Raw genomic sequence first — 24122 nt, forward strand, 5'->3', positions numbered from 1 at the left:
AGATTAGGATGATATGTCTAGCAACAGGCATTTCTGGTAAATTTAAAAAAAAAAAAAAATTCCTCTTTTTTTTCAGATTTTTTCTTTTTTAATGCTTTTTTTTTTTTCAGGGTGGCCCTCCACTTTAAGACTGAAACACCGTAAATCATCTGTTGCTAGCTGTTGCTCTAGGCCATGAAAGGATGTTGTGACACTCATAGGTACGCTACTGTTAAAAAAAAAAAAAAAAAAAAAAAAACTGGTGTTCATGGTTCATCATCAATTAACAAAATTGGAAAGTAAATTGAACAGAGGATAAATGTGTGACCTCTTGCCAGCAAACCAGCATCCGTTAAAAGGTACACTTGCACACAGTATTTGAAGAAACAAGTAGGTTGTCCCAAACATCTTGGAGAACTAACCACAGATCTGTGGCTGTAGGCTGCCTCAAATCCTTCTGTATCTACATGTAATCCCAGGCAGACTGTGAGATCAGGGCTCTGTGGGGGCCCAAACCACCACTTGTTCTTTACAATGAAGATAGTTTTTAAAAGAGGTGGTCCACCAAAAAGCCAGCAGCTACAAATGCTGCAGCTGCTGACTTTAAATAAAATGGACACTTACCTGTCCCAGGGATGTCGGCAGCCGAAGCCGATCAATCCCTCGGCAGATGCCGCCACCATGCTCGGTGAGAGAACCAGGAAGCGAAGCATGGCGGCTTCACTTCCCAGTTCCCTACCGCACATGCGTGTGTCACGCTGCACATCCAAACTGGTCCCCACTATCTCCTGGGCCCAGTGTTTGTCCCAGCAGACAGTGCGGTCGGTGGGGTGGGGAGGGGGCATAAAGAGGCATAGACTGCCATGGGAGTCTATGCCTGGAAGTGGGTGCAATTACCCGTCTTAGGTTTGTGTTCCGAAAAGCGGAGGTTAAATTTTTGTGTGAACCTCCACTTTAAAAAAAGGACATTGGCGTGCTGTTTGGGTCATTCTGCAGAATAAATTTGGGGCCAGTGAATCACACACCTCCCTGGTGGATAAGTATCTGCCTGTATTACTCAGCATTGAGGACACTATTGTTCCCGAACCAAATCTCCAACTTCATTTGCAGAAATGCAGCCCCAAACTTGCAAGGAACCTCCACCATGCTTCACAGTTGCCTGCAGACACTCATTGTACCACTTCCCAGGTCTTAAGCAATTTTTACTCATCAGTCCAGAGCACCTGCTGCCATTTCTCTGCACCCCCCCCCCCCCCCCCCCCCCAATTTTGTGAATTGCTGTCACTTAGCCTTGTTCCCACATCAGATGTATGGCTTTTGACAGCAAAATTTTCCATGAAGACCACTTCAGGCCTGACTCCTCCCGACAGTAGATTGGTATACTGGGCTCCACTGGGTTCTGCCAGTTCTATGCTGAGGCACAGCTGGACATCTTCCAATGCTGAAGCGAAGCAAGCACGGATATGTTTTATCTGCTGAATTTGTTTTGCTTGGCAAACCACAGCATCTACAGTCCTTAGTGTTGCCCATTACCATGCGCCTCTTCAAAAGAGCTTGAACAGCACATCCTAAAACCCCAGTCTGCTTTGAAATCTTTGCCTGAGAGAGACCTTGTTGACGCAGTATAGCTACCGTGCTCAGTCTTGTAATAGGGTATGACCTGTGACATGAAACCGTCTACCACAACCTCATTTTAGTAGCAAAATTTAGCTGTTTCTCACCCAGTTTTAAGCCTCCTACACAGCTGTGTTTGAAAACAGTTTTAACCTACATATAAAAAGATTGATGATGATCACCGGCATTGCTTGTTATAATTGATCATACACCTGACTAATCCTACAAAATCCTCAACTTCCTATACAAAGTGTTCAAATGAAAAAATGCTGGTTTGAAGCCAAAAGGGTAGCCACACCAAATATTGATTTGCATTTTTCTTCTGGTTCGCTCATTTTGCATAGTGATGGAAACAATATTTTTCAAAGCATTCTTACTTTACAGCCTTTTGTAAAACCTAGCTAAAACTTTTGCACAGTACCGTATACAGAACTCAAAGTTTTACCACTGAACTTGCAGTATATGAAAACATATCTATGAAGGATAAAAAAAAAAAAAAAAAAAAAAAATAGGAACTCAGGCTACCTGTATAAACATCCCAGATCTTGATTCGCCCATTGCCCAGCCCTGTGGCAAGGAGAAGTTGGTCCTGACCGAATTTGAAGCGGTGCCATTCTATATTCACACAACGAGACTGCTTTTCTGGCACAGATGATCCAAAAGCCAGGCTCCACACGATATCCCCACAGTCTATTGTATGCTCCCGTGGTTTGTTCCTCTGTGCTACATCACTGTTCTGTCGCGACAACCTTGCATTTGTCAAGTTAACACTATTTTTTGTATTGCCAGCAGCACTAAAAAAATAAATAAAAAAATAATAATATTTATTATTAAATAATAATAAAACACACAGTTAAAAAGGTCATACTACAATATCTACAAGAATCTGCTTTTTGCCCCCGACTGCACCATGTAAACGAAAGGAAGCAATTTGTTTATGAGAACCACCCTCATTCTTAACAGGGAGAGTCAACTGATGTAGTTCTATTTGTTCTATGTGCACAACATAAGCTTGTCATAATGTAGGATTAACATATCATGGAAGCATATCTATTGCATTAGACAAGCCTACATTAATCTGCCCAATTATAGCCAAAACTTGTTTTAATCCTCCATTTTATTGAAAACTTTAACAAGTTCAAAAAAAAAAAAAAACCCATTTGATATAGGACTGCAAAAGAAAAAGGCAATTTCAAATGGTATTTTCAGTCATTTAACCACATGCCCACCAGCCGCTGCAGTTGTACTGTGGCAACATTGCTCGGCTGTGCGAAAATCACCATTATGTTACGACGGTAATGTGCATGGCCAGTAGAGGGCCCACGGGCACCACCTGCTCGCCCACAGAGTTGATGCGAGTGCCCGGCGATCACTGCCGTGCTCCCGCGTTCGCTCGGGGGCACACGGAGAACCAGAATCTGTGTGTGTAAACAGTTTCCGGTTCTCTGAGGGGAGAACAGACAGTCTGTTCATACAGAGTATGATAATAAAAATGCCATACAACCATCCCCTGTAACTTTTGTGCAAACCTATGAATATACGCTTAGAGTGAGGAGTCAATTTTGTTTGAAAGCCACGTCGCACGACTGCGCAATTGTCAGTTAAAGCGACGCAGTGCCGAAGTCGCAAAAAGCACTCTGGTCTTTGGCCAGCCAAATGGTCCGGGGCTGAAGTGGTTAAGGAAATGGTTTATATGAGAGATCACTCTTCACGGATTACAACATTTCTGTCAATGTCCCCGAGAAGGAAAACTGTTTAGACTGCTGCTCCACTCCCCATCTGGAAATAACCAAATTGCTGTACATAGAACACATATTTCCTGTTACACAAACTTAATATTTGCCACTGTTGCATGCTTTTTTTTTTTTTAAACATACAATCTGAACTTATCCAACCAATTGGCCACAATTTTTGGCCTTTTTTGTTTACAAATAGCAATTGAATGGCTTATGAAAATGACCAACCGTGATTTGAGCACATTAAGCACCAAACCTACTAGAAACTGCCATTATCGTTGACTAAGGCTGGCCATACATTATACAATTTTCTTATTCAATTTACCATCAACTATGTATTGTAAGGGCCTGCCTGATTGCCTACAAATTGAAAGTTTAGGTTTTCCCTCATATTAGATGATTTTGGTAAATCTAAAAATTGTACAAGGAATTTGTATAATGTATGGTTAGCCTTACCCTAGTTTCTGTAAAGGGATAAAAGAGACAGACAGACAGCTTGGCTGCACTTTTATACCACTCACTCAGTTTATACTTTAAAGCACAACCCAAAAACTCCACCCTTGCAGTGACACCCACCCCACTTTCACTGCAACAGCTGCTAGCAGTAAACACTGTATTCAATCAGGAAATGTATCAGTGCTGCCTCAACAGTGAAGGAGTTACACCCTAAAATAGAACTTCCGCTTTAAGGGGGAGGTGACCCCCCCCCCCCCCCCCCCGATATGCCAGAGGGTCCCAGCTCCTACTTCCTCCCTTCTGGCGCACCAGAAAGGGAGATCACCTCTACCCCCTCCCCCTCGGCAATCATCTGGAACACACGTCCCAGATGATGTCACGGAACACGGATCGCATATGCCAAAGCCACAGCCGGTTACCCACAATTACAATGCCAGCTCCACAGAGGAGGGGGGAGATGAGTGGGGCTTCGTTCACCCGCATTGTTGGACCCTGGGACAGGCAAGTGTCTGATTATTAAAAGACAGCAGCTGCAGTATCTGTAGTTGCTGACTTTTTTTTTTTAAAGCAGAAACTCTGCTTTAACTTATTTATAAAACAGAAACTAAGAGCAACTTTTTTTCCAGGTTTTTTTTTTTTTTTCCTAACCAAAAAAGAAATCCAGCGGTAATTAAATACCACCAAAAGAAAGCAGTCTCAAATGTTAAATTGTAATCATTTGGGTACAGCGTTGCATGACTGCACAATGGTCAAAGTGTGACAGTGCTGAAAGCTGGCTTGGGTGGGAAGGGGGTGAAAATGGTTAAAGGAAGCTAGAGTCAACCGCAACTGGTTGCAGCACTCAAGAGCCTGTTGGAGCAAGGTGTAAGACAAGTACCGGTATGTATGCCCAAGTCCTCTGCCCCATGACTAAGCAAGCATCTAACCCTTGACATGTAGGGCAGTGGGAGGTATGCGGGGGGGGGGGGGGGGGGCTTTCATTTTCTTGGAATTAGGCTTTATAAAAAAAAAAAAAAAAAAAAAAAAAAAAAAGGTACCCACTTAAAAGGGATTCCATGCATAATAATAAATAAATGGGACACACACGAAAAACTTACAAATTCTTAAGGCACTGAGACCAAGGAACCAGTTTCACAATTCGTTGACCCTGAGACCAAGCAAAATAGGAGCCATCTGGAGCAAAAGCCACTGTCCAGTTTTCACGGCCATACTTCTGTTCAAACGGAGAAGTTGGTGATATAAGTTCCCCAATGGCCCGTGATCTTGCTGAAATGAGATATTTAGTGAAATCAGAGATGTTTAATTTGAAGTCAAAGAAATAAACGAAGTCTATACACTCTTTGCATGCTTAAAGATTCCCTTTACTACAAATTAAAACTATGATGGTGTTACTCATCACAACCTGGGGGATTACAGTGAAGCTTACAAATCACTACAGTAGTTAATGCTACTAAATGATGACCGCAATCTTCTTGTTCCAACGCCGAGCAGCTGCCTTTCTTCATAGTAACCAAAAGGGGGGGGGGGGGGGGACACTCGCTTGGCGCTGCTGCCATTCACAGAACAAGCAATTTTTTTTCATTTTATTAAGCACTGCACAGACATTAGAGTTACAATCTGGTATAAGAAGAATCTGAGGGCCCTGCTCACTAGAGCTTACAATCTAGGAGGGAGGGTCAATTGATACAAAAAGGTAATAGCTGTGTTTGGGGGGGGGGGACCTGAAGCAGGAACCAAAAACACTGCGCTATTCAAATGTGTAGACGGTATACAAACAGCAGCTAACACAACATCTAGGTGTACAAATGTGGCATAAATAAATTTTGTGAAAAACAGTGTAGCGCTTATTTGTTTTTACCACATTACAATGTGACCAATGTAATCAGTGCATACATTAGACTGTGCAAACAAAGAAATATATTTAAACACTCTTTGCTATATATGATAATTAAAGCTAGAATGTCCAAACAAATATATAAAAAAAATATATCAAATAGGAAAACGTGAAAACAAGTGAAAAATTCTCCAAATTTTCTGTGTATGATACGATGAAGTGAAAACAGTCCTACACCTTCTCCAAGGAATGATCGCACAATCACCGCGTGGACCCTCCACCACATAAAATGGGGGCTTACCAGATTTAATGGATCCTACTCAAAATTATATTTGGAGGATCATATATGCTTGTAGATATACATAGGCTTTTTCGGTGTTGTCCTTTTCTGGAAGAATTTCAAGTGTGGCTATTTCCTCTACAGTATGTCTCCATCCACATAAATCATCATAGGTAATGGGATAGATATAAAAGAAGAAAGCAGGGACCACAATAGTGTAACTCCGTTTTTCATTTCAAGTAATTTAATAAAAAATTATCAAACTCACGTGTACAAAGAACATAAGCGCTTTTTCAATAAAATCTCTTCAATATAATCTGAATGTCTTTAAATATGAATGATTTTTTATAGTGCTACAAACTGAAATCGCCTCAAGGCACTCGATCCATCGTGCACTTCCTGTTCCTTAGAAGGAGGTGGGTCTTGAGGCCCCCCCCCCCCCATGAGGATTTTAGTGGGTAGAGCGTTCCATAGCCATGGTCCTTGAACTGCAAATCTTCGTTCTCCCTTTGCTTTGTAGCGGGATTTAGGGGTGAGGAGGAGGAGGTTTTGGTTAGTTGGCATGGAGGTAGGTTCACTAACTACCAACCCCCCCCCCCCCCCCCCCCCATCCATGACTGAAGCAGTAATTGTCTCATTGAAACCTGGTAAGAATATCCAAGTAATCCTGATTCATACTGTCAGACATCAAGTTGCTGGCAAAGGTATTGGCAATTAGATTATAAAAATTAATTCATTGTGCTCAATCAGGCTTTATTCCTAAAGCGAATAACATCTGGCAGTCATTTACATACAAAGCATCCTCAGATTTGGAGAAATAGGGCAGTGACGTCACAATCCCCACATCATACAATCAGTAAGAAAATACAATTTTTTATTTATATATAATGTGTGTATATAATAGAATAGAATAGAATATTCTGGTAATGGCAACAGTCCCAAGTGGGCAACCCCTGTTAGTGCAAAGTGGGGCAGCCACCTGGCACAGAACCCAGAAGATAGCGATCACTGTAGACGTACCATCTACTACAGTGATGACCACTTTCCACTGGGATCCCTTTAGGTATGAGCTACGCATACTTACATTGTGCCAAGCTGGACTAATGTAACCATGCACAAAAAGATAAAAAATTATACATTGTTTTTCATACCTGGGAGATGAACTTTAATTACACGGAACAAAAGCAACAAGGTAAATCCAAACAAGGTAAGGTATGGAGCTTAATAAGTTCCAATCATGGCTAATTAATGTGGCAATACAGGATTCAATGAACAATCATTAAGAAAATGTGTATTGTATAAGGAAAAAAAAAAAAAAAAGGCAAACTAAAGGGCACGATAACCAACGTAGCAATTTCCATCCTCCATACAGCAGGCTAGCACTACTGCTCTGAAAAGGGTGGTGTTCAGGGAGGGGAGTGTGTGCGTGTGTGTCATATGGGGGATGGGAGAAGGGAGGGTAGGGGGAAGGGTGGAAATAAAGGGCTTTGGTTGGACAAATGTCAAGCAGCAGAAATAGGTGAAGAAAAAAAAAATTCCACTTAAAAGAGGGGGAGGGGAGCATACAGTGTGGAGACATGGGAAACATAACATACACAATGGCATCTCAGACCATGACAAGCGCTACAGTCATGCCTAAAATTACATGCAACTCATGCAAGCATCTAAAAATACAAAAATGTAATCTTTACGGCAAACAAAATAAAACTAAAGCCTTGTGATAAAGTGATTAGCCTGAAAATGAATTGTAATTATCACTGTAATTAAGGGTCAGTGTATAGAAAAAACAAAGCCATAAGATGAAGCACTGTGTCAGTGTACCAATGATAGAAAGCGGAACATTAAAAGCTCTTTTTTATATTATATATATATATATATATATATATATATATATATATATATATATAACAGTTATCTGTTATAAAAGATCCATACTTGTGTGTTAAAGCTTTATGAAGAGAAACTTAAGCTCGCTGTAAACCGTTAGAATTTAGGAAACTAAATTCAATCATATGACAATACCAGCATACAGAACTTTAACATTTGGTTTGCAATTCTTACAGCAGTATACAAAGCCAATGATTTTTCCTGACTGGCGACCACATTAACAGATTTTCCGTCAATCATTTTTCATCCCATGCCTTCACATGTTGTCCAGGCAATGAATGATGGTTGATTTGTCCTTATTAGAAAATCAAAGGCCATAAAAAAAAAAAAAAAAAAAAAAAAAAAAAAAAAAAAGTGTGTTTCGATTTATTGAAGTGTACAGTTCAGGGAAGTCAGAAAGTAAAGCCAGCAGACAGCTCACCAACTCTGACATCTAATCTTCCCCACCTACCCATGGACGTGCCAAAACGCACAGACAGGATCGCTGAGTCTTGCTATTATCCACATACAGCAAGTCACTGAGCGATTTACTAAAACTGGAAAGTGCAAAAATCTGGTGCAAAGAAACGAATCAGCTTCCAGTTTTTTTTTCTCCCCCCTTTCAAAGCTTAATTGAACAAGCTGAAGTATGCACAGCTTACACCAGGTTTTGCACTGATAGCAAATCAACCCGTGTATCCATTTACTATCTGCCGTCTGGCTCCTTGCCTCTTCTACATAGAGTGAAACACATATGTGACATGGAGCCAGGAGGGGCATGTGTAGGTCATCTCTTCAATAAATGGATGTGGGTGAATGCATTAAAATGATTGTAAAGGTAGTTTTTATTTTTTGCCTTAAGATAAAAAGTCTTCTGTGCAGCGGCCCCCCTAATACTTACCTGAGCCACATTTTGATCCAGTGAGGTTGCACAAGAGACTTAGCTGCTTCACCCTCATTGGCTGAGGCAGCGGTGAAGCACCATTGGCTCCCGCTGCTGTCAAAGTCAGACTTAACCGCAAGGGTTTACAACCCCTTTTTTTCCACCTTAATGCACAGAACACCGACCAAACCCCCACTGGTCTAACTCACCTGACCCCCATTCGTTCCTTCAGCAGAGACGTGCTCTAGCTCTCTGCCTGGGGTTCTCGATTGGATAGATTGATAGCAGAACAGCCATTGGCTCCCACTGCTGTCAATCAAATCCAACAATGCAGGCGCCGAGTCCAACATTTTGCGTCTATGCATGCAAATGCTGGACTCGGGAGCATCCCCACAAGGTAACCCCCCCCCCCCCCCCCCCAAGGGAAAGCACTTCTCCTAGGGGGTTATACAATGCAAGGAGCTGTGAGCACCACCAGGGGACCCTGAAGATGAGGTTCGGGGCCACGCTGTGCAAAACAAACTACACAGTGGAGGAAAGTATGATGGGTTTGTGATTTAAAAATAAATAAATATAAGAGTAGCTTTACAATCACTTTAAGAATGGAGCAGCAGTGCTATCTAACCAATCATCTTCAATCTTTAGCTTTGAAGATAAAAACCAGAAGCTGATCTCACACAGCTGCTCCAGTCGTGCACTGACCATGGAGCTAGGCTCATCGTTGTTACCGACAGCTGTGTGTTAGGTCGGCCATACGCATGAGGACCTGGTCAATCGAGTAATATGATCATAGCTAGGAATCATCATAGACATACTGTGCCAGCGATCCATTTCAGCAAGAGGATTTCGATTAGCCTAGATGAAAAGTTTATTAGTAGGCAAGTAAATAATTGAATTGTTAAGAGTATGATGCATTCTTCGATCTTTTTAATCACATTACAGAACAGACACTAAATCTATGGCTAGAATAAAAAAAATGTATATTTATATTAAATGGACAGTATGGGGTTTATTTACTAAAGCTGGAGTACAAAAATCAGGCTCACTTCTGCATAGAAACCAATCAGCTTCTAGCTTCAGCTTGCTTCGTCAATGAAACCTGGACGCTGATTGGTTTCTATGCAGAAGTGAGCCTTGATTCTGTACTCGAGCCTTAGTAAATCCCCCAGGGTGGAAGCACTGTCCAATGGCATTGCAGCATACATGGAGGAAACCATGCACATACCATCCTAATACAAACCATAGTTCACACATTATAAATGAAATCCTCTAGCGTGACGTCACACGGTGCTTTCAAACGCCGAGGCTTTACTCACCTATTTCATTTTCGTTTACAAAGTCGGGAAAGCTTGCCATCTAAATAGGAACCAGACGTCGAGGGAAGAAGGTGTCTCGAGAAATATTCCTGATAATATCAAAACACACCGCTCGCAATACAATCTCCACCAAGCAAATGCTTTCCCCCTCCCGGCCGTTCCACAAACTCACACGCTAACAACTGATTGCAAAATGGCTCATACAGTCCGGAAAACCCGGCCAACTGGGCGGAGCAAGCACGTCTCCTTCCTATTGGATGCAAGAAGCGCCCGAGGCGTTGGCCGCTCCCTGGGGAATGTTGTAAAGACTGCCGCCATGTTCTCTGTGGGCAGGCTGCCAGTAACTAAGACGTTTGAGTAATGTGTATGGAATGCAGGGGCGCTTAGCACACAATATCCAAAGGTTATTAGGGTTTATTAGAATAAGGAACATATAGAAACACATATGCACTCTGGCCTAGTGCGCTACTTGAACCAGTATGTCAAATAAATTGGTTGATGATGTGGCAACAAAAGGCATGAGGAGATAGAGGCATAAGTGGGCACATAAGTGTTACAGCCCTCAAGGACACACCATGTCATTTTCCTCCTCTGGACACCTTTTGCTTAAGGGGAGGAAAAGGCAGCTTTTAAAAATGCATGCAAGGCTGGCCATATATTATACAATTGTCCTTTAGATTTACCATAACAATATAATATATGAGGTAATATCGAAACACTTTCAACGTTTATGTGATCAGACAGGCCCTTTCACTACATAGTACAAGTTGGGAGGCATCATGAAATCAGTGGGCTCATGAATGTGCAAGATCAAGAGTGGGCCCTAGGCTTTGGGAAAAAAGAAAGCTGGACATGGTTTAACCACTTAAAAGGACCGTGCCTATTTTTTCACACTTTGTGTTTACAAGTTAAAACTTTTTTTTTTTCCAGCTAGAAAATTACTTAAAATATAATTTATTTATTTTTTTAACAAAATGTAGGAGGGGGGACAGCACAATTACAGTACAATACAGAAGGGACAGGAGGGCCCTGCTCGTCGAGCTTACATTCTAAAGGGAGGGGGTGGTGGTACAAAAAAAAAAAAAGTCATAGATGCAGTAGAAACACCCTAGAGAATAAAATGGCAGTCATTGCAATCCTTTGTCACACTGTATTTGCACAGCGGTCTTACAAGAGCAATTTTTTGGGGAAAACATTTTTTGTTAATTAAAAAATGAAGACAACAGTAAAGTTAGCTCAATTATTTTTTATATTGTGAAAGATAATGTTACGCCAAATAAATTAATATAGAATATGCCACGCTTCAAAATTGCGTCCACTCGTGGAATGGCGACAAACTTTGACACTGTTTGGCGTTACAGAGGAGGTCTTTGTAAACAAAGCATTTCCCCGTTTTGCCTAGTGAACGGGACAGAGATCACTGCTCTGTCATGTGTGTTGTACCCCCTCACCCCCACAGTTAGAATCACTACCTAAGACACACTGCCATTTACACAGTAATCAATGCATTTTTTATAGCACTGATCACTGTATGAATGACAATGGCCCCAAAAATAGTGTCAAAAGGTGTCCACCATAATGTCACGGTCCCAATTTTTTTTTTTTAATGCCATAAAACTAAAGATCACCTATATTGTAGATGCTATAACTTTGCGCAAACCAATCAACATACGCTTATTGCGACTTTTTTTTTTACCAAAACTATGTAGAATAATACATCAATACCACCAAAAGAAAGCTATTTGTGGGGGAGAAGGGACATCAATTTTGTTTGGGTACAGCATTGCAATCGGGCAATTGTCAGTTGAACTGGTGTGGAGCCGAGTGGGGGCCCAACCTTTCCCTCATTCAGCATCCAGCCTGTGATGAGAGAGGACCCAGTCCTCCGCTGCTGCTGATGGCTCTGGTAAGCGGCAGAGATAACCGGAGTGTGGCGGGAGGAGGGGGGGTCCTCTCCCACCTCCATAAAAGTGATCTCACAGCGAATCCACCACTGAGACCACTTTTATCTGAAAGCGGACTGCTCACTGTTGAAGGGGATAGGTATTCCTCCTCAAACAGCCAAAATACAGAGACAGGCTGCCCATAAGTAAAATTGTACTAGATATTGGGTGTGTGGTTAAATAGAGGCTGAGATTACTTATATGGTTATAGTCAGGTTGAAAAGAGACAGAAAAGATCGAGAAGGAAAAAAAAAAAAAAAAAATTCCTTCCCGAACCCCTGAGAGGCAATCAGATTTTCCCTGGATCAACTTTACCTATAAAACTTCAGTACCCAGTTACATTACTGTATTTATTGGCGTATAACACTCACCCCAAGTTTAGGAGGTAATTTTAAGGAGAAAATAAATAAATCTTACATTTATATGTCCATCAATGCAGCCTTATCAGTGTCCATCTGCAGCCTTGTCCATCAGTGCACCCTTGCCCAGTGTCCATCTGCAGCTTTGCCCCGATCCCCCCACTGACTGAGCGGAGAGGAGCGAGCTGAGGCGAGATGCACAAAGCCGAAGCACTCGGCTTCTCTCGCAGTCCCACCCAATTCCACTGATTGTGAGAGGAGCAAGCGCCGCTGACATACAGAAAGCAGAGTGTACTTCGGCTAGACTCGGCTCTGCTCACAGTCAGAGGTAGGATTGCGAGAGGAGGGGAGCGGAGACTAGCCGAAGTACACTCGGCTTTCTGTATGTCAGAGGCGCTCTCTCCTCTCGCAATCAGTGGAGGTGGGCGGGACTGCGAAAGGAGCCAAGTAAAGCCGAGTGTACTTCGGCTTTGTGCATCTTGGTTCCGCTCGCTCCTTTCCCCACAATCAGCAGGAGTTCGGCAGGGATTGACGTATAACATGCACCCACGATTTTCCCCTGATTTTAAAAGGGGGAAAAAAAAAAGTGCATGTTATACGCCGATAAATATGGCATGTACATTTAGGAAAGAATCCAGGCCTTTCTTAAAGCAATCTACTGAGCTGGCCACAACCACCTCTGGAGGAAGTCTATTCCACACCTTCACAGCTCTTACTGCGAAGAAACCTCTCTGTATTTTTTCCTCTAGATGGTGCAGAATGTGATAATGTTAAGTAGGGAATGTACGGCAGTGGGTGATATGTACAGGAGAGGAGTGTGAAGTGCAGAAGTGCAGAAGTGCAGAGTGTATAGCAGTAAGTATTCTGTACAGGAGAGAAGTGTGGAGTATATGGCAGTGGGTAGTATGTGTAGGAGAGGAGTATATGGCAGTGGGTAATGTGCAGAAGGAGTTTGGAATGTACAGCGGTGGTTAGTAGGTGCAGGAGAGAGATACAGAGTACATGGTGGTGTGTAAAATGTGCAGGAGAGGAGTGCATATACATACTGCCAGTAGAGGGCTTGGTTTCCAGCAGTTTGTCACTCATCCTCCAATCTGTTTAGCGGTTTTGTGTCCAATCAGCAAGCTCCCAGGTCCACCTGCACGCATTTGGCCCATTATGGGCCCCTCTCGGTGGAATTCCTTATGTTTGTGAAGACTAGACATCAATTTTCCTTGTGGATATGGCGGTTTGGAGTAGAGTTGTATTGAGCGAATTTGATTGCTTTATGTAGAGTGGTCCACCACTGCTGGTAAGAGTCAGTGTGTGCATTGCTATTGGTGGAAGACCTGTTACAGCACTTTCCTTTTGGAATTTGCAGTTGGACTTTCAACTCTGAACCTTTACGGATTAATTTCCTCAGCCCCGGAAGATTTGGCTGCTCAATGATCAGGCCATTGTTTTTTACAATACAGCACTGCGTCCCTTTGACTGACAATTGCGCAGTTGTGTGACGCTGTACCCAAACAAAATTGATGTCCTGCCCGCCCCTCCCCCCACAAACAGAGCTCTCTTTTGGTGATATTTCACCTCTGCGGTTTTTCACACACACACACACACACACACACATATATCAAAAAAATTATTTTCTTCAGTTTAGGCTGATATGTATTATACTTTTTAAAAAAGGTGTGGATGTCGCCACCCCAAAATCCATACCAGGCACCCCGCAGCAATTTATTTTACGATGGCGTGGGGGTCCCCCAGGCACTATATACTCTGAACAGCAGTGTGAGTAAATAATATATAAAAAAAAATACAGCCTGCCCTATATACTTTGCAGAAAATCTGGGCCTTAGGTGATACCAGAACACTGTAACCCTTCACAGTTACTCAAGCAGGAGTGTATGGTGGAATACATGTGGATGTCTGGGACCAAATTTCTTTTTACGGTTCAGTGACTAGGGGTAGGGAAATTTGCCTGTAAAAATTAATTGGTGGTGTACTGCTAGCAGATTGGATGCAAGTACTCAGGACACCTATTGCTATAAAGTCATTCCTTGCAGGTTTTTAATAGGACTGGAGGTATAGTAGGGTTATGGCGCGTACACATGATCAGACTATCCGGTGGACAAACCGCCGTAAAGTCCGAGCGGACCTGCCCACACATGTGACTTTACCGCCGTACTTTTGAAATGAACGGACTTGCCCACACACACACGGAGGAAAACGGCATGGGGGTCCCCCCCTAGGTCCATATCAGACCCTTATCCGAGCACACAACCCGGCCGGTCAGGAAAGGGGGTGGGGACAAGCGAGCGCCCCCCCCCCCCTCCTGAGCTATACCAGGCCGCATGCCCCTCCACCCCAAAGCACCTTGTCCCCATGTTGATGAGGAGAAGGGCCTCTTCCTGACAACCCTGGCCATTGGTTGTCAGGGTCTGCGGGCGGGTGGCTTATTGGAATCCGTGAGCCCCCTTTAATACCCCTACCCATTCACCTGTGAAAAAGAAACCCCCCCCCCCCCCCCCCCCACACACACACACACACACACACACACACACACACACACACACACGTTAAAAATAGTTTATTGCACAGCTCGGGGTCTTCTTCCGTCTTTCGGGGTATTCTCACCGGACTTTTCTGCTAGCTTCTGCGGAGGAGCCCAGCTTTCTTCTTTGTTGCCGCCCTCTTCTTCCGACTTCAGGGGTCTTGTCCCCCTCTTCGGTTCTTCTTGCCGGGCCTCCGAGCCTTCTTCTAGCTCTTTTACAAGCGGTGGCCCGGCCTTCTATTCTTCCGTTTTCTTCTTGAGCTGTTGACTCGTCGCTGTCTCTGGCCACAATGACAGGCACGCAGCGTCATATAAGCACATCGCCAGGTGATGTCCCCGCCCATTATGATGTCACAGTCCCAACATTCACTGAGAGTCTGGCGGACATATTTTGGTGCAAAACTACTTTTAGTCCGCCGGACTTTTCCACCAGATTGTTTGATCGTGTGCACGCGGCATTGGAGATCCCATATGGAGGAACAAGGAGAAGTCCACTTTTTTCTTTGATGTGGGTCTGTCAAGTGCTGTTGCCAACGGACTGCATGGCAGGTCATCATGTCTGGACAAGCAAATGGTGCCCAAGCGGCTGCTGTTCTGGCCATGCTTGATCCTCCTCAGACATAGGTTGCAAACAGTGTGATCTACTGGACACATAGAAAAAGGCCCACACCAAGGAACTTTTAAAAGGTTAGCGGGGAGTCACCAGTGCCCTGTGCCTGCGGAACTTTGCAATAGAGTGGCTGCCCCCCTAAAGGACATCCTGCCCCATTGGAATTCTGCCTCCTCCTCCCTGGCACCCGAGTACAGTCAGTGACTTCATCATCCCCTCCCTATCACTGGAGAAAACTTGGCAGTATGCGGAAGCTGGGGGGGGGGGGGGGGGGGGAGACATGGCTGCCAATTTCTTGTCCTGGTCTGGCACCCCCTTCCTCTAGGCTCACATTACTCCCTTCCTCAACCTGGAAACAAACATTGGAGCCATCAAATCATTGTGCATCCTCCAGCAGCATGTACCCAACCCTGTGGTTGAATAATTCTGGGGACTCCTCCATGCATGATGGTGGGACTACGGAAAGAGTGACTTCACAAGGAGCCGGTAGAATAGGCTGCTTTGGCAGCTGCATTGGAAGGAAAAATACTCTGAGCCTGGGTGACAGAGGTTGAGGAGGATAAGGACGGCTTCATTATCCACCCCAATGCTTCTGCATGTTGTGGCTCAATAACACAGCCAGCAGCAGAAAAATAAACGACAAGCGTTCATGCCCACCTGCAGAGGATCCACCATGTCCACGACCACCACTGTTGAGTGTAGACACAGAGGCCGCTTGCCCTCTTTTAGTGGCCAGTGAGTGTCTGCCTCTCCTTGGTGGCCTTCTGGACATGATGCATTTTGTTTTGCAACACCCCCCCCCCCCCCATCATCATTACGTAGGACTCTCCTCCACCTCCTCCATACTACCCCCATTTGTTTAGGGTAGAGAAGCAGGGAGGGGAGTTATTTGTTTAGGGTGGTAGGGTGGAGAGGTGGGAGGGATATTGCTAGAGTGGCAAGGATTTTTTTTTTTGTTGAGGAAGGAGAGGCAGGGAGGAGGTTATTTGTTTGGGGGGGGGGGGGGGGGGGGGGGAGAGAAGGAGAGTTATTGTTGAGGGTGGAGAGGCAGGCACAGGGGTATTTGTTTAGCGTCGAGAGATTGGGGGTGGGGGGTTATTTGTAAGGGAAGATTAGTTAAACCCACAAGTGCTTTTTTAAACCACTACTATTCATTTATACTTTCTTTTGAAATTTACCAAATGCAGAACTTTAGAATGCAGATGAAGTGTTTGCTAGTGGTAAACCTTTTTTGAAAGATAAATAGTGCATTTTATATACAACTACATAGATCAGACCAAAATGAGGCACAAATGAAGAAAGTGGGACTTTGTTCCAAATCAGGGACAGCCCTTTGAAATCAGGGAGCTTTGGTTACTCACTGGGAGGAGCAGAGTCACCTGTCAACCACCCACTGAGGGGGAACAGCACATGACTGGGGAGTAGGGTGCCCACGTGTCCCGGATTGCCCGGGATTGTCCCGCAATGGACATCTCTGTCCCTGGTCCCGGGCACCTTCATTCCGGGACAATATAGTGTCCCGGAATGAAGTAGTGAACACAGCCAGTTCAGCCACCCTATTAACTTCATTTGCTGAACTGGTTGCTAGGGCTGGCCCCGCCTGGCGTCTAGTAACCAGTGACGTCAGCACAGTAAGGTCGGGAGCGACGCCTGCGCCTAATGCTGCCCTGCTCTTTCCACCCACCTCGGCAATCAGCACTTCTTCCTTCTTCGGCATGCAGCAGGGAGTCAGAACAGTGTCTCCGGAGTCCCTGACCAGCCCACCTGCTGTGTGTCAGCCTGCCCCACTGCTGCTACTGATGGGGTGGCAGGCGGTGGGTCTGGTTACCAGTGATGACAGTGCCAGGAAGCAGGAGTGGCAGAGGCTGCCAGGCTAACCCCAGAGGAGCAAAATGTATCCAGACTCCAGTCCCGGAACTCCTCCTCCCTGCACTTCACCGCAAAGACTGAGAGCAGGTGGCACCGACAAGGAGCTGCAGTAAGCCACACAGGCAGGGGCAGTACAAGGGGGATGGAAGGGGCACCTGCCCTGGGTTGTTTTCCAATATGCAGTGAGGGGGGTGCATTGGGAGCTTCCATGGTTCTCCTGCCTTATTGACAGGAGTGACTGTTGTTCTCCCTCATTCTGGGCACTGTAACGATCCTCACTCTTATCTCTCAGTCTCTTATCTGTGCAGTTATAAATCTGTCTCCTGTAGCCTGTGCCATGCCCACTGTATGCTTCTACACTGCACATGGAGGAATGCCATCATAGCTGAGCTCTCCTGGAGTCCTGAGCAGTGAATGGTGATTACAGAGAACCGATCTTTTAGCATCAGCCGACAGACAAAAACAGCTGAAAGATCCATTCTCTGTAATCACTATTCACTGCCTAAGAGAGGGCTCTGAAATTCTGAACACCTCTGTGCTCCCCCTTCTCCCTCCAGTTATTGGATACTAAGTCCACTGTGGGGTCCTAACCCCCAGCTCCCAGAGGAGGGCAGAACTTCCCATGTTACACACTTGCTCCTCATCCAATCTCCCAATGTGAGCTACAGCCATGGTGCTTAAGGTAGAGGGCACACTAATGTAAAGGGGAAGGAGGGGGGCAAACTAATGTAAGGAGGGGGCACTCTTATGTAAAGAGGGGGCACACTAATGTAAGAAGCAGGGCGCACTAATGTAAGGAGGGTGCGCTCTTATGTAAGGAGGGTGCGCTCTTATGTAAGGAGGGTGCGCTCTTATGTAAGGAGGGTGCGCTCTTATGTAAGGAGGGTGCGCTCTTATGTAAGGAGGGTGCGCTCTTATGTAAGGAGGGGGCGCTCTTATGTAAGGAGGGGGCGCTCTTATGTAAGGAGGGGGCGCTCTTATGTAAGGAGGGGGCGCTCTTATGTAAGGAGGGGGCGCTCTTATGTAAGGAGGGGGCGCTCTTATGTAAGGAGGGGGCGCTCTTATGTAAGGAGGGGGCGCTCTTATGTAAGGAGGGGGCGCTCTTATGTAAGGAGGGGGCGCTCTTATGTAAGGAGGGGGCGCTCTTATGTAAGGAGGGGGCGCTCTTATGTAAGGAGGGGGCGCTCTTATGTAAGGAGGGGGCGCTCTTATGTAAGGAGGGGGCGCTCTTATGTAAGGAGGGGGCGCTCTTATGTAAGGAGGGGGCGCTCTTATGTAAGGAGGGGGCGCTCTTATGTAAGGAGGGGGCGCTCTTATGTAAGGAGGGGGCGCTCTTATGTAAGGAGGGGGCGCTCTTATGTAAGGAGGGGGCGCTCTTATGTAAGGAGGGGGCGCTCTTATGTAAGGAGGGGGCGCTCTTATGTAAGGAGGGGGCGCTCTTATGTAAGGAGGGGGCGCTCTTATGTAAGGAGGGGGCGCTCTTATGTAAGGAGGGTGCGCTCTTATGTAAGGAGGGTGCGCTCTTATGTAAGGAGGGTGCGCTCTTATGTAAGGAGGGTGCGCTCTTATGTAAGGAGGGTGCGCTCTTATGTAAGGAGGGGGTGCTTTTATGTAAGAAGGGGGCACACTAATGTAAGGATGGGGCACACTAATGTAAGGAGGGGGTGCTTTTATGTAAGAAGGGGGCACACTAATGCAAGGAGGGGGCACACTAATGCAAGGAGGGGGTGCTTTTATGTAAGGAGGGGGCGCTCTTATGTAAGGAGGGGGCGCTCTTATGTAAGGAGGGGGCGCTCTTATGTAAGGAGGGGGCGCTCTTATGTAAGGAGGGGGCGCTCTTATGTAAGGAGGGGGCGCTCTTATGTAAGGAGGGGGCGCTCTTATGTAAGGAGGGGGCGCTCTTATGTAAGGAGGGGGCGCTCTTATGTAAGGAGGGGGCGCTCTTATGTAAGGAGGGGCACTTTTATGTAAGGAAGAGGCACACTAATGTAAGAAGCGGGGCACACTAATGTAAGAAGCGGGGCACACTAATGTAAGAAGCGGGGCACACTAATGTAAGGAGGGGGCGCTCTTATGTAAGAAAGGGGGCACACTAATGTAAGGTGGGGGTGCTTTTATGTAAGGAGGGGGCACACTAATGTAAGAAGCGGGGCACACTAATGTGCCCCCTTACATCCTCCAGAGAGTCCCCTTACAACCCTGGGAGTGCCACTTAGTACAGTAGTACTAAGGGGGCACCCTGGAGGAGGATGTAAGGGGGGGATAGGCCTGCTGTACTCCCTGCGGTAGTACCTATGAAAAGTGATCCTAGCACCCACTTATGATCTTGCACACAGTCCCACTGATTTAATAATATGCCACTGCCCCAGCCTCAAAAATTGGCCAAAAAAAAAGTATCAAAAATGATCTTTTTTTGGGGGGGGGGTGGTTGTCCCTGAATGGAAGTCTGGAAATGTGGTCACCCTACTGGGGAGAGACTGACTAAGCTAAGAGGGAGGGGCCAGTAGAAGGGACATTTAACCCATGCTGCAGCTGTAATGCCTGACATGTATCATCCATTTGTGCTGTGTCTGTTGGAGCACTAAACCTCGGGGCCCATGTGCAGTACACACTATGCACCTGTAGCGCCAGCTCCTGGAGAGCATGCGCTGTGTTTTGAAATGTTAAGGTTACACCTGAACTGCAGTTTGGTTTGGGTACAATTGTTCTAAACTTGGACCTCAGCATCAGTCTGACTGGACTATAGGATGTTCAGCCTGGCCACAAGGGGCACCGTCTCCTCTGGCAGGCATAGAGCCATAGTCTAGTTGGGTGCTTTAACCGGTTCCCAACCAGCGCACGCCGATGTACGTCGACAGAATGGCACGGGCAGGCATATTGGCGTACAGGTACGTCCAATCTTCAATGCCGCCCTGCCATTAGGAGCATGCCGCCGCCGGCGGGCTCCCGCGCTGGTCGGGACCCCGTAAGTCCGGTCGCGGGACCCGCGGACTCGGTCGCCACGGGCATACCCGCGAGCGTCTCACGGGACGGCTGAATGGAGGAAATGCCGTGTAAACAGCATTTCTCAATTCTGCGTAAACAGCATTTCTCAATTCTGCCTAGCAACTAGTGACTCCGATCTCTGCTCTATGTGATTGGAGCAGAGATCAGTGTTCACTAAATGAAAGCCCAACCCCCCCCCACAGGGAAAAAAAAAATAAATAAATAAATAAAAATGCTATAAAACTATCCCTATTTTGTAAATGCTATAACTTTTGCGCAAACCAATCAAAAATCGCTTATTACGTATTCTTCTACATATTTTTGGTAAAAAAAAAAAAATAAATCGCATCGGCCTAAATTGAGGGAAAAATTTTTTTTATATATTTTTGGGGGATATTTATTATAACAAAAAGTAAAAAAATAATGCGTTTTTTTTCAAAATTGTCGCTCAAAATTTTTTGTTTATAGCGCAAAAAATAAAAACCGCAGGGGTGATCAGATACCACCAAAAGAAAGCTCTATTTGTGGGGGAAAAAAAGGGCATCAATTTTGTTTGGGAGCCACGTCGCACGACCGCGCAATTGTCAGTTAAAGCGGCGCAGTGCCGAATTGCAAAAAGTGGTCTGGTCTTTGACCAGCAAAATGGTCCGGTCTGTAAGTGGTTAAGTTTACTCTCTCTCGGAGTCCGCCCAGTGGGAGTGTCACTCTTGCTGTGCTTTCTGGGAGAGGGTACTTAAGATGCGGATGTCACGTGGTTCAGGGTTCCAGTCCAGAAGTACGTTCTGACTCCATGGTCCTGGTCCTCCTGACCAGCCCCCAGGAAGGCTATGGCCTGGGGTGTGGATCCACCTGACTTGTTGTCTCAGGGCTGGCTAGCCCGAGGCAAGGAAACTAAAGAAGAATTCCAAGGTGATCCGGTGCCGTCTCCGGTAGTTGGAGAGGCCCAGTAACTTCGTAGCTATTGAGGGGAGGACTCTTAAGAAGCCAACCCATACGTGGCCTTCTTCTGAGGAAGAGCCTGGAGGGGCTGAAGTACCTAAGTGAATCCAGTCTTGTGGGTATCGCCAAGCTGGCTGAAAGATTCAGGTATCACAAGTGTTCCACAAGTTTTAGTTTCCTGAAGTTCTACATCACTGTCTGTGGCAGAGACATATTGCTACAAGTTCTACAACAACGTCTGTGGCAGAGCCTTGTTCCTGAGTAAAGCACCTTGTTGGCTGCTAGGCCTTGTGAGAGAGGGACTATCCAACCTGAGTGAACATCCAGTTGCGAACGGCTATTCTCTGGGGATTTAGTCAAAGTAAGCAAGTCCTTCATTGTTGACTTTGACACTAAGTACTTGAACTTCCTTCCTAACCCTCTGATACTATTTTAACCACTTCCCGACCAGCGCACGACGATGTACGTCGACAGAATGGCACGGGCAGGCATATTGGCGTACATGTACGTCCAATATTCAATGCCGCCCTGCCATCGGGAGCGCGCCGCCGGCGGCGCGCTCCCGCGCTGGTCGGGACCCCCGTGAGTCCGGTCGCGGGACCCGCGGACTCGATCGCCGCGGGCATCCCCGCGATCGTCTCACGGAGCGGCCGAATGGAGGAAATGCTGTATAAACAACATTTTTCCATTCTGCCTAGCAACTAGTGACGCTGATCTCTGCTCCATGTGATTGGAGCAGAGATCAGTGTACACTAAATGAAAGCCCAACCCCCCCACAGTTAGTAACACACCCCTAGGAACACTTAACCCCTACACTGCCACCCACTGGTTAACCCTTTCACTGCCAGTGTCATTTACACAGGAATCACTGCATTTATATAGCAGTGATTACTGTATAAATGACAATGGTCCCAAAAATGTGTCAAAAATGTCCGATGGGTCCCCGACAATGTTGCAGTCACAATAAAAATCGCAGATCGCCGCCATTACTAGTAAAAAAAAAAAAAAAAAATTATTAATAAAAATGCTATAAAACTATCCCTATTTTGTAAACGCTATAACTTTTGCGCAAACCAATCAATAATCACTTATTGCGATTTTTTTTACCAAAAATATGTAGAAGAATACGTATCGGCCTAAATTGAGGGAAAAAAATGGTTTTTTTATATATTTTTGGGGGATATTTATTATAACAAAAAGTAAAAAATAATGCGTTTTTTTCAAAATTGTCGCTCTATTTTTGTTTATAGCGCAAAAAATAAAAACCGCAGGGGTGATCAAATACCACCAAAAGAAAGCTCTATTTGTGGGAAAAAAAGGACGTCAATTTTGTTTGGGAGCCATGTCGCACGACCGCGCAATTGTCAGTTAAAGCGACGCAGTGCCGAATCGCAAAAAGTGGTCTGGTCTTTGACCAGCAAATTGGTCCGGTCTGAAAGTGGTTAAGAGACTGTTCATTGTCCAATGGCCAGTCTAAAGCTGTGTTTTTCAAATGCATTTAGGCGCGTCAAGTGTTTGGCCATTCATTCATTCCATTGGCCGGAATATTGATTCAGTCTGGCCCTTGGAATGAATGCTCAAGTGCTAAATCCGTCCGGTGCAGGAGGTGATGGGGCCTGTAGAGGGGACACTGTATATAGGGACATGTAAAGTGGTTGTAAACTCACATAAAGATTACTGCCAGCCCCTCTGTTCTATCAAACCATCCTACACAGTGTACAGATCTTTTCTGGCCGGTCACATGTCCTCCAGCCGCTCTCCTCCTCCAATAAGGGCTACAGCAGGAGGGGCAGAGATCCACTCTGACATCAGCCGGGAAGTCATGTAACCCCTGTGCTGTCTGCTCAGCCCCTTCCGCTGTTGCCCTTAGATTGGTGGAGGAGAGTAGCCAGAAAAGATCTGAGATAAGGTATTTAGAGGCATAGATGTACACAAACCTGTACACTGTAGGATGGCTTGATAGAACAGAGAGGCTGGCAGTAATCTAGAACTTTACTACCAGGTATTAATAGCAGGAGGGGTGGCTCACACACAGGAACTGACAGGTAGGGAGGGTGAGGAGAGCAGCAGGATGATTGAGGCAAATAACCTGGATTAGCAGCCATGATCAGCACATTAAGGGGTACACAAGAACCAGCAGGATCAACCAGGTTTTTTTTTTACAGCATAGATTGGGACAGATTAGACAGCACAAGCACTGCGCTGTTTAACCCGCTATAAAGGGAACAGGATTTTTTATTTTTTTTTGTGGGTCAAGTGTTTCAGCACTCATTCCATTCACTGGCCAGAATATTAATTTATTCTGGCCATTGGAAAAATTGCTCAAGACCTAAACACAGCCAACATTTGGGCACATTCAGCATTTTTACCTGCCTAAATGCTTCTCTCCTGAACGTGCAAGTGATTTTTTGTTCAGCCTCCAAACGCTCCTCGTTCACTATGCCTGTAAAATGCTCATGTGTGCATGCAGGGCTCTTGTGATCACTCGTGACAGAGCGAGAACCGGGATCTGTATGTAAACACACAGATCCGGGTTCTTTCAGGGGGAAGAGAGACAGATCGGGTGTTCATACCTTGTATGAACACACAATCTCTCTCTTCCTAGACAGTCCCACCCCCCTACAGTTGGAACACACCTAGCAAACACAGTTAAACCCTTGATCGCCCCTAATGTGACATTTAATTAATTAATTAATCCTTCCCTGGCAGTGACATTTAACCACTTAACAACCGCCCATTGCCGATTAACGGCTTCAGGGCGGTTGTTTAACTCTGAGAGGCCATTAATTAACAGCCTCCCAGAATTCTGCTCTCGCGCGCCCCTTGGGGCGCGTACACGAGATCATCCGTGACCGCCGGGTCCATTGGACCCGGCGCATCGTGGTAAACGGCCGCTCGTCGCGGCCGTTTACCACGTGAT

General features: G+C 45.6%; 1 protein-coding gene across 1 annotated transcript in view; it reads right to left on the reverse strand.

Moving 5' to 3' along the window:
* WSB1 (WD repeat and SOCS box containing 1) overlaps positions 1-10162 on the reverse strand; it is a 32145-nt gene extending 21983 nt beyond the window's left edge. Inside the window, exons 1-3 of the mRNA XM_077482406.1 lie at positions 9965-10162; positions 4883-5051; positions 2119-2387 (exon numbers count right to left, since the gene is read on the reverse strand). Coding sequence (XP_077338532.1) covers positions 2119-2387; positions 4883-5051; positions 9965-10004 — 478 coding nt within the window. The 5' untranslated portion in view covers positions 10005-10162. The remainder of the gene's footprint in view (positions 1-2118; positions 2388-4882; positions 5052-9964) is intronic.
* Positions 10163-24122: the final 13960 nt, after the last annotated feature.

This window comes from Lithobates pipiens, unplaced genomic scaffold (assembly GCF_037356315.1).
Source record: "Lithobates pipiens isolate NorthernLeopardFrog02 unplaced genomic scaffold, aLitPip1_a1.2 Scaffold_16, whole genome shotgun sequence".
NCBI lineage: Eukaryota > Metazoa > Chordata > Amphibia > Anura > Ranidae > Lithobates > Lithobates pipiens.